The sequence below is a fragment of the Ostrea edulis genome, chromosome 5 (assembly GCF_947568905.1).
Source record: "Ostrea edulis chromosome 5, xbOstEdul1.1, whole genome shotgun sequence".
Lineage (NCBI taxonomy): Eukaryota > Metazoa > Mollusca > Bivalvia > Ostreida > Ostreidae > Ostrea > Ostrea edulis.
In genome coordinates this window covers 62,662,491-62,674,596 of record NC_079168.1, presented here as the reverse complement: position 1 = coordinate 62,674,596, position 12,106 = coordinate 62,662,491, and the positions used below count along the sequence as shown (strand labels likewise).

At 36.6% G+C, this 12,106-nt stretch overlaps 1 protein-coding gene across 1 annotated transcript; it reads right to left on the bottom strand.

Annotated features, from left to right (window-relative positions):
- Positions 1–7,969: 7,969 nt before the first annotated feature.
- Positions 7,970–11,180, bottom strand: LOC125652885 (spidroin-1-like). Its single transcript, XM_048882357.2, has 3 exons — positions 11,116–11,180; positions 8,161–8,993; positions 7,970–8,079 (listed from the first exon to the last, which is right to left on the bottom strand). Exons 2-3 carry the CDS (start codon positions 8,989–8,991, stop codon positions 8,071–8,073), a joined length of 840 nt encoding a protein of 279 aa, XP_048738314.1. The 5' UTR covers positions 8,992–8,993; positions 11,116–11,180; the 3' UTR covers positions 7,970–8,070.
- Between the last annotated feature and the right edge of the window lie 926 nt (positions 11,181–12,106).

Below are 12,106 nucleotides of genomic sequence, written 5' to 3'. Positions count from 1 at the left end.
TCACTTAAACCAGCTGTGAGCTGCACAAGATTAAGAAATTTAGATCAGTTACTAAGTTATGTTATGAATGACCGACATACTGAATCACTCAATGACTGTACCTTTGCAGTCTTCTGCAAGGAGGCATGAAGAACAAACACACGGACATGTTTTGCACATATACATTAATTGACAATGCTGACAACATGTGTGTAACCCCCCTCTGTGGTGTTTTCTGAAGTTATATTCTAACCCAAAAACTATTGCCTACATTAACTACTTTCATCAGTAGCTCTTTTGCTGATATCTGTTGGATGGTAGAAAGGAATGACCATATATACCATCACGCCAATTTTGCTGCTTGTAGGATGTAAATGGATGAGACGCAACCCGGTGCAATATCAACCTGGTGTAACAAAGTGTTATTTTAATTGAATTGAAGATTTTCTTGTAGACAGAGGGAGGCAGCCCATATTAACCGCAAATTAACAACTCAACTTTAAGACAAACGGGATGATTTCAGCTTATCCATATTTATGTAGCAATATTCCATTATAACATGCATATGATGTTTATATCTCTCAACTGATTCGGTACGCAATGCCTTATTCTGCATATGATCAGTTTTTAAATCGAGGCAGGCTACTGACAATCAAGTTGATGTTATAGAAGTTTAAACAGTCTAGTTAGAAATCATCATTTCGCAAATTCTATGGTCGTTATAACGATGTAGTTTGCCAATACAACCTATAATTGGGTCAGATATTGCCTGACGTCTTTCATACCGATGGTTTGGTCGTTTTTGGCATACTGATTTTGACTACGGATAACTCCGTTTACCTGCTCAAGATGTAGGGCTGTGTAGGGGTGTGCCCGGTCAAAAGTGGATGCTTACTCTTCCTAGGCACCTGATCCCACCTCTGGTATGTCCAGGGGACCGTGTTTGCTCAACTCGTTATTTTGCATTTCTTGTGGGAGTTATGACATTGATCTTCATCTTTCATTTGATATTTTACAACATGTTATACTTCTCAGTTTAATATCTTTTTATCCGTAAGGTTTTGAACATATCCACTTACAACACTCTGGAATCGTGCAAGATACTTTCAAAGCAAATTGTTATGCTAAGTTTTTGGCAGTTCAAAATCACCAGCTCGTAACTGTTCATGCAAAGCACACTTGCACTGACGTTTCTGACTTGTGAGGTCACGGTTTCTGTTAAAGCTACGACCTTTCGTTTTCCATATAACATAAAGCATAATGATACCTTGTCAGAATGGATGAACGGTATTGCTTGTAGGAGTTATGAGATTGCTCACTGTTCGTTATCTTCACCTTGCATAAGAAGAATATCAAAAATCCAGTGTTATACACATAAAAAAGTACGTGCCCTAGATCCTTCTGCGTTTAGTAATTCCAGTGTTATACACATAAAAAAGTACGTGCCCTAGATCCTTCTGCGTTTAGTAAACCAGAAAATGATCAAAGAATTAGATAGCTTACATGAGGACTATGTTTGGGTACCCGGTGACAAAGCTTGTAACAACATTGTCTTTGTTTGTAGGGGAATTAATTATTATAACTGTATTCTAAACGAACTTAGCATTAATTCCGCATTTGGTAATGGTACTTATTCTCCAACTGCCCTTCCAAAAGATGAAATTCTTCAATGCCATGCTTCAGTTTAAACACATTTAATATCCCAGTCAACGAGATGGATGAATATGAGTTATCGAGTAAATCTTCTATGAAACCCTGATCTTTGCTCCTGACAAAAATATTACCAACTTTGAATGAACGCCTCGAAACGTTCAGTACCACAACCTATGCCAAAAGTGGTATTAATCAAATGTGGATTCTAATACAAATCTAAAGAACTTTTAATAAATGTGAAATGGTAAAACGTTTCTCAAATCAACAACAGAACATACGACTTTTCAAAACTTTACACGACTGTTCCTCACGATAAATTAAAGCCTATACTTTTTGACAGGCTTCTTCAACAAAAATAGAAAAAGAAAATATTAATTTCTAGTGATCATTCATCTAAACATTATTCTATTGAACACCACTCTGTTTCCCTCGAAAGTATTTTGAAGTTAGAATTAAAAGTATGCTGGGGTAGCTCATTGACAATATCTTCGTTGTCTTTGGTGATCAGGTCTTCCAAAAGTCTGTTGGATTTGCCATGGGCACGAATTGTGTTTATTTGTTAGCTGAACTGTTCGCACATTTATTCAAAACCTTCTACATGAGAAGAGAACAATTCTTGCTTTGGCCTTCAACTCATCGTTTAGACATATTGACGACGTTTTATATATCAACAATAATAATGTTCATTCATATGTCGATATATCCCTGTTAGATTGAAATTGAAAAATCACAGAGTCTTCCACATCGACGTCGTACTTATATATTTCATTGCAAATAGATACAGGTATTAACGACTAACTAATAAACCAACTTGATTAGAAACGAGATTATTTCAGCTTCTCCATCGGCAACTTAACATTTCTATGTAACAATATCCCATTGCCACCTGCTTGTGGTGTTTATATCTCTCAACTGATTCGATATACAAGAGTTTATGTTCATATCGGTATAAGTCACAGTAATAGGTAGTTTTGTGTAAAAATAAATTGTGTCTTCAGGGAAATCAGCTTAAACGTATACAACATATATGAAATAATGAATGTATTTTTATTCACAGAGAGAAAGGGCACGACTGATTAAAAGTTCAAGCTTTTAAGTTTAGATTTAGAGCATCATGGATTATCTCTTTGCTGAGGACGTCAGGTACGATAAGTCAATGTAGACCTGTCAAATTTCTCTGACAACAGTCGTAGTACATTATCACAGTGTGCTGCATTTAATTGTATGAAAGGACACAGAAATATGCTTCTATCTATAATTTTCCTAAGGAATCCGAAATTTTGACGAATCTTTGGAAAGGTAGACCCAGTTTATAAAGAAAGTGGAGATACTCTGTACGTCACTGTAATGTTCAAAAACAATTCACCTATAATCAGTTTCATTATCAAACCTAGAGGTGAGAAAAATGGCGATACAAGATGAATGATTCTAAGTCTGATGTAGTTCCCACCCACCATACCCCCCGAAACAGAAGTTATACAAGTTTTGAAATACCGAGGAACTTGACAGTGTTCCTTGAACAAGTGACGAGCATTAGTTAGAGGTGTCTTTTCTTTCCCAGTAATATCATACACATGATGCAATCTGCATCTACATTTATAGCTCAGACGCATCTGTAGTTAATACATGCATTGTTTACCTGATCAAGATATAAGGCTCGCGGCAAGTGTGACCGGTCGACAGGGGATGCTTACTCCTCCTAGGCACCTGATCCTACCTCTGGTGGGTCCAGGGATCCGTGTCTGTCCAACTCTCTAATTTGTATTGCTTATAGGAGTTACGAGTTTGGTCACTGTTCGTTATCATCACCTTTCATATCTACGCATGCCATATTTGCTATAATATCTATTCACGAAGAGTGATGCTATCCCAATATAAATTGCCTTGTACAGCTTTGTAGTGAATTATTCAAAGAAATTACTTCAGACAATTTACGTAGTTTAGTAGATTCTACATGTATATACTATTTTATAAATGCGAATCTTTTGAAACTTCGCAGATATTCCCGAGAAAGAGGATGGCCGCCTCTTCTGATCACACTAGTACCCCTATACCTTCTTTCTAGAACCCCCGATAAAGATAATTGATATAATATGATAAATGCATGCATGATGGATGTACAATAGATAGTGTACTTGAAATTCCAAGCGTAGATACTAGTCATTTTGCAAAGTTTTAATACAACTTGCTCTTGGAACGGTGAACTGTATGTGCATTTTAAGGGGAAATGAATGTTGTAATTGTACATATGAGTCTCTATTTTCTCTTTAATACCAATTGCTATCATATGCTTTCTAGGTATAAGGATCATTAGACATTGCAGTATTTGACCTCTCCAATACCAAACAAAGAACTAGTTCTAATTGTAACGGGGACCGTTACATATGTTCCCCAAACCTCCCCCAATTAAAAAGTGATGTCCTTGTGAATCTATAGGAAAAAATCATTTTATTTTAGCCTTTAATTACATGTAGTACGTTCAATATGCTCATTTCAGTACCAAAAAAAATGAAAGAAAGCGTTGCACGCGCATACACGTGCACGCGTGTATGATTCCGAATTTTTGTTGATGTCGTTCAACAGGCATTTGTATCATATACCCACAGTGTGAATTTCATAACGTTTCCACCAAATACAAGGAAGTTATAGCGATTTTAAAATCGTCCAATCAGAATTCAGCACACGTGCATGCACGTGCTGAGCAGTAATTCTAACCACAACAATTTGTAAGGAGTAACAAGACACATCTAAACCATTAATATCAATAGAATTTGATGAAAAACAAAAACGTTATCGTCCTTTAAAAATTGAAAATTTAAAAACGTTGCACGCGCATGCGCGTGTGCGTTGGCATTTTTTTCTTACACCAATATATAGATACAGATATTGTCTACGTATGCTGTGAATATCATCTCATTCGCTTCATAAATAAGATAGTTACAAACGTTTTAGTATTATCCAATCAAAATGAAGCGCACGTGCATGCACGTGCAAATTGGTAATTTTGACCATGCAAATCAGTTAAGAGTCTCAATATCTACCTCTGATATGAATTTCAAGCCATTTCAATGAACAACAAAAAAGTTAGACTGATTCCAAAGTTAGTGTACAAATTTTGTAATGCGCGTGCACGCGCATGCGTGCACGTGCTGACAAAATAAATATTATTTTTCATATGTACAAATCATATACTATCATCCTATTTAGGATTTATATCGCTTCCTTCAATATTCTGATTTTCCATTTTTTATACCAAAATTGGAATGCACGTGCGCGCGCGTGCATGCACGTGCAAACAAAATGACTATCACTATGCACATCTACAAACGCTATACTATCATCCTGGAAAGTTTCATATCGATCCCTTTTGTAGTTTCTGAGAACACTACCGGACAAAAAAGTACCGGAGAAAAAGAATAATAATAATAATAATAATAATAATAATAAGAGTAAAAACAATATGTTCCCAAACTTTGTTTGGGGAACATAATTAGCAACCCGTGTATATTGTCACTCGAATCATTTCACTCCATTTAATGGATGTTTTATGGACGGCTATATTTATGTTAAGTCTATGATGTGTGATATAGCTTATTGTTAGAAATATCTTTCGTGATTGTTAACTGGTTAATTCCACCTGCTGACCGACTCAAATCTTATTCCGTCTCTTCGTTGCTTCCTCGCTCTTTGCATTTTTGGGTCGTTGTGACGTCATGAAATGCAGATTTCAGGTTTGATAAACAAGACTGATTTAAAACAAAAACAACCCCATTATAATAAAATCGTTCCCTATGACCTTTAAAAAAGGTATTAATCTTGACCAGTGGATGTGGAAGATAAAATGTGAAGATAATGAACAGTGATCAATCTCGTAACTCCTATAAGCAATACAAAATAGAAAGTTGGGCAAACACGGACCCCTGGATATACCAGAGGTGGGAGTTTGTTATATTGAAATGATTGTTTCGAACTGATGATTAATATTGTATAATTCACAAACTTAATAGCAAATTTGTACAACAAGTATTTCTATAGTTTAGCTAATACAGTATAAATCACATCTAGAAAAAGCTTTTCAAACCCAATAAGTTGGTAATAGAAACTATGGGGATTATGTGTAAAAAAAAAAAAAAAAAAAAAAAAACAATTTCACATTACTTTGCGTTCTTTTAAAGAGGAAAAAGAACCCGAGCATACCAAAGTAATTGCAATCAAGGATGTAATTGAAATTTAGTGTCATTAGGGTTTTATGAATACTGTATTTACATGCGAGGTATTGTAATTCAAAATAGGGATTATGGCGGGTGTGAAAGGTTTACAGGGCATACTTCCTCCTCCTAGGCACCTGGTCTCACATCTGTTTGCCCAACTATCTATTTTGTATTCCTTGTAGGAGTTATGAGATTGATCACTGTTCGTTATCTTCACCTTGCATCTGGTATGTCCAGGGGTCCGTGTTTGTCCTACTCTTAATTTTGTATTCCTTATGGGTTAAATATAGATTGAGGTCATTGTTCATTAATTTTACCCTTTCATTAACACATATGTATACACGATGCAGTGAAAGATGTTTTACGAAATTAATTATCAAGGAAATACCATCACCAACAGTACGATACCTAAAAACTAATAAATAGCACAATTTCTTTAAAATATCCTATACCTGCGAAAATCTTATTTACTTAAGATATAAATTTTGATACATATTTGATAATTTGTATCTTTTTTAATCTTACAATAGAACATTATAGATTTTCTCAGGTGGTGATAATTCGTTTCAGATATACACTATAGTGTTGTAGTTGTTGGGGATACATGCAAGGTGAAGATAACGAACAGTGATCAATCTCATAACTCCTACAAGCAATACAAAATAGATAGTTGGGCAAACACGGACCCCTGGACACACCAGAGGTGGGATCAGGTGCCTAGGAGGAGTAAGCATCCCCTGTTGACCGGTCACACCCGCCGTGAGCCCCATATCCTGATCAGGTAAACGGAGTTATCCGCAGTCAAAATCAGTGTGCCAAGAACGGCTTAACAATCGGTATGAAACACATCAGACAGCATTTGACCCAATGCGAGGTTGTATTGACGAACTAGATCGTTATAACGACCATAGAATTTGCGAAATGCTGACTTCAATCGAGACTGTTGAAATCCCTGTACCATCAACTTGTTTGTCAATAGCTTACCTCGATTTAAAAACTGACTATACCCAGAACAAGCTCTTGCATATCGAATCAGTTGAGATATATAAACACCATATGCAGGTGATAATGGAATATTGCTACATAAATGTGGGAAGTTGACGATGGAGAAGCTGAAATCATCCCGTTTGTCATACAGTTGAGTTGTTAGTTTGCCGTTAATGTCTACTTTCAATAAAATATCTAAGTATGAAGCAGAAGTGGACGACTCTGTGGTGTCCTTTCCAAAATGATACTAACAAATTATCGTTTAATGTTTCTTATAATTCAAGAGACAAAACATCGATTTATGATGGACGAATTCATAAATGTTACTTTTAGCACTTTCAAATTGTTAGAATTATTTTATATCGGCAATAAATATATATCTATGATATTAGTAAAAATAATCGATCAAATTTAGATATTTTCAAATCCACCGGTAAACATGAATATGCTGAATGTTATGCTATGAAAATTTTAGACACATATGGAAAGGTAAATATAACGAACAGTGATCAATCTCATAATTATTATAAAGAATACAAAATTAAGAGTTGGGCAAACACGGACCCCTAGGTATGTGAATAGAAAATCAATGAACTTAGATAATCGCTTTGATCAGACAAAATTGTCACTTGATACTGAGGATGTTGATATATCCATGAAAATCCTAAACATATTTCAATTTTCTTGTTAACTATATCTATATAGGCAAATATCTAAATTATATGTACATCGTGAATCATTATCACTGAAAAATAGATATCAATTCTGTATGTTACATGGTACATAAGATATGTGTTCGGAAATCAGTATCCTCTTGTAGCAAGTGAACCTGGGCGGAGATATGAGGTTTTAATGCAGCTCTTTAACTAGAGAAACTGGTGAAGTGTAGGCATGAAAAAGTAAAGACAATGAAAAGTGATCAATCTCATAAATTTCATAAGGTCCTTGAACACACCAGAGTTGGGATCAGGTGCCTAGTCATACCGCATATGACTTCAAGCTTACTAAGGCCATTATAGTTCAGAATTATTTGTTTTATATGATACACATTCTCTGTTAAAAATATGTAGAACTTCATTTAGAGATGTTCCACAGGAATACACGTCTGATATACCATTTGCAAATATGTACCTAACACATTGTTTACATCTGCTGTGACATTTATTAGATATATATATATATACACACATAAAACAATACAATCAAAAACCAATAAAACTGTCCTGTCTTCGTTTTTCATTTAGTATACCTGAAAAGAAAAACATCACGTCATTTCGCACGTCATAATCGTTAATTAGTTTTCAGTAACTTGAATTGATTAAGAAAATACCTTCTTGCTTCTGAAACCACCCATCATAACTGGATAGCTATAAGAGGGCATGTAGTATGAAGGAGCCCATCCGCCAAATCCTCCTACACCACCAGAGGAAGCAGCAGCAGCGGCGGCAGCAGCACCTTGTCCAGCAGCAGCGGCGGCAGCGGCGGCAGCTGCACCTCCAGCAGCAGCAGCGGAAGCAGCTGCAGCTGAACCGCCTCCAAAACCTCCAAGACCACCAGCACCAGATGCAGCAGCGGCGGCAGCAGCGGCAGCGGCAGATCCACCTCCAAGTCCACCAAATCCACCAAGTCCAGAAGAGGCAGCCGCGGCGGCAGCAGCAGCAGCAGCACCTTGTCCAGCAGCGGCAGCAGCAGCGGCGGCAGCGGCTGATCCACCACCGAAACCACCAAGACCAGAAGAAGCGGCAGCAGCGGCAGCAGCAGCAGCAGATCCACCTCCAAGTCCACCAAGACCACCGCCCATTAATCCATAAACTGGGTAGCTATATGAGGGTCGGAGATAATATGTAGGGGCCCATCCACCAAATCCTCCAACACCACCAGAGGCAGCAGAGGCGGCAGCAGCAGCGGCGGCACCTCGTCCAGCGGCAGCGGCGGCGGCAGCGGCTGCAGCACCTCCTGCAGCAGCAGCGGAAGCAGCGGCAGCTGAACCACCACCAAAACCTCCGCCAATCATTCCTCCGCCAATCATTCCTCCACCAATCATTCCTCCGCTAACAATAGATCCGCCCCCAAGACCACCCATCATAAGTCCATAAGACTTTGGGTAGTAGTCTGCAACAGCGCAGGCAATGATGCAAGCGAGGGATAGAAGTCTCAGCATATCTGTTTAAAGACAAAAGAAAGTGATAGATTATTCACGCGAGTTCGACAACAGGCAATTTTGGTTTCGAAGGTAAAATAATCTTAAACAAAAATTAAGTCTTGATCCCATGCAAAATGAGTCCTGTTATTGAATGTAATTTAACGGAGTCGGTAATACACATTTTCCTCCGATATCACAGAAATGTTTACTAATCAGACAATTTTACAAACAGAGACTAGATATGCATGCGTCGATTATATTTTCATACATACTCTGCATTTCTCATTACCAAATGTTAATTTGATCTTGACCAACGTATGTGGAACATACTTTCTTAACCCAAATAGATTTAGGAATGAAAATAAACTGAGAATTGCACAATTTTCGTACGATATGCATGTGTACTAAATCCTCGATCAGTGAATAAAACTTAATAATTAAAGGGAATGAGACAAGTTTGCTTTTCAATCTTAATTATTAAAAAGCTATCATCGAATGTGTTTAAAACATTTCACAAAGAACTTAGGTTATACATCATTATAGAAATATGATAGAAATATATTACAAGATGTTTATTCGTTGTTGTGTTTTCACATATTGGGTATATGATCGTTTTATAGTTTTGAAAATGTATGGGTGTCGATGAAAAGTGAAGATAACGAACTGTGATCAACCTTATAAATTCCATAAAGAATACGAAATAAATTATAGGGCAAACATGGACCTTTGGCCACACCAGAGGTGGGATCGTGTACTAGGAGGAGTGAGTTCCAACTAAGCATCCCCTGATGACTGATCACACCCACCGTGATCCCTGTATCTTCATAATCGGAGTTATCCATTGTCATAAATGGTGTAACAATTGGTATGAAACAAGTCAGAGAGGATTCAACCTAACGGCACGTTGTATTTACAAATCGATATATTCTTTAAGTCAAACGTGCCATTTCAAAGGTAAATTTGTGTCCTTGCAAAATTTGGATGCTTAAAATTACAAAATTAATATTCACCAAGTTTGTTAGGCTCGAGTCTTGTTTACATTACAGAGTTAAAATTTATCCTTTATCAATGCATTAAGGTCCAAATTTTGGTTATGGTTGTTGACTTTGAATAAATTATATTTCTAAACATTTTAAAGATTTTAACAAATGAGTTTGCTTTTCAAAAAAAAAAGTCACTCGGTCCCTTAAATGTCGTACATGCATGTTTTAACTACCGAGTAGCAAGTTTGTACAACCATTATTTATAAAATTTGGTTATTACTAAAGCCATAATCAGATCTAGATTAAGCTGTTTTAACTCCAATCTTTTCGAATTGATTATAACTATTGTGGGGATAATGTGTAAATCATTCAAACACAATTCCATGTTACTCTGTGTTTTAAGAGAAAGAAGAGACTGAACATAGCAAATAATTGTAATCAAAGATGTTCGTTATCTGATATGATTGAAATTTTGCCTCATTTGTGTTTTATGAATGATGTCTTTATACACGATATACTCGTATATTGACTCGAATGGCCCAAATAATGTTGTCGGTAAAGAAAAACAAAATACTTAGATAATTACATTGTATATCAGATAAATGCAGTTTTGACATTAGTCTTGACATTGATAGAAAGCTAGAATCAGGAAAGCGTTATTGTTGTACACTAATGGCGATAAAATAGAAATCTATTCGTACCGATAGGTTATCAAATCGTACAAGTAGAAGTACTTTTACATCATTTCTGAATTGTTTGTAGATATTAGTTTTGTTCTCCTTAATTTTTATTAAAAGACAGAAAATACGAGATTGGCCACAGTTTGTTATTTTCACCTTACCATTGCTCGTCATAAATGCCCGTTTATAGAATAACATGAAAATATTTGTACAAGTTCGCAAAAGCCTTGATTATAAACCTGCATTTAACGAATATATGGGCTTAATTTACCAATCGTTAATCATTATTTAACGATGACTTAAAAGTAAGCATCATCTAACGAAGAGGAAAAGGTCATTTAACGAGGAGTGAAAGGTCATTTAACGAGGAGTGAAGTCTAATTCAACGAAGAATTACAAATCATAGGAAAAATACAAATTAATGAAGATAACTTTGTTTCAAATCCTTTAGTTTAAGGTTCGATAGGAAGAAGTCTCACCTGGTTTTTCGGTCTTGACTGGCTACCGTATGTTGTAGTGAAGTTTCTCTAAGTTACCGACGATATATATATACACTAGATGGACAGACACGATACAGAAAGAGGCGAGAAATGTGGTTTCTTTTTTTTTCATTTGTATCTTTATAAGATTAATTATGAAGGAAATACTATCATTAACAGCACGATACCTAAAACCACATATAGCCTGTTTCCTTGAAATAAATGCTACTTGTGAATGTTATGATATTTACTTGAGACTTGCATTTTAATGTATGTTTCATAATGTAATTGTTTAGCTCACCAGATCTATAAACACAAGTAAACTTTTCTTATCATATGTTGTCTGCCTAACTATGCAACTCTATCATCTATCTGAAAACCTAACACAGTTTTATTACTTCTTTCTCAGAACCAAAGGGCCAATTTCAATTAACTTCATGTAAAGTATCCTTTGGAAAAGAGAAATCAAGATTGGTGAAAGGAAATGTTTTTTATGGGGATATACAGGATAGTACATGTATGTAAAAATCTTTCTCAAAAACAACAGGGCCATAATTAGTTATGTTGATACATATGCAACCGTCCTGAAGTAGCATATATTCAAGTTTCTGTAAATCACGGACCAACATAGGGACATCATGACCTTTAATCAAACCCCTGCTACCGATTCCTAACCGTTCTTGGACACACTGGTCGACAACTTGGCGTGCCGTCTCTGTCGCCGTCTAAAAGCGGTTACGGAGGTGCGAGAGACGTACGCCTGTATCTTGACGTGGCGACGTAACATGCGGGCACCAGCTGCTGGGATGGTATCCCAGTCTCCCTAAGGCTCTGATACGCACAACTAAATGGGATATCGTTGTCTCATGTACACCAAATAGCTGGGCTACATGACATTGCGAATGCCCTTGCATGCGCTAGACCGCTCGACCATCTAACCAGCGCGCTAGACCGCTCGACTATCCTAGTGCCTAGATGATCGAACGGTCTA

Bases quoted from the DNA above. Each gene is read 5' to 3' on its own strand.
- LOC125652885 (XM_048882357.2), bottom strand. From the start codon at position 8,991: ATGCTGAGACTTCTATCCCTCGCTTGCATCATTGCCTGCGCTGTTGCA.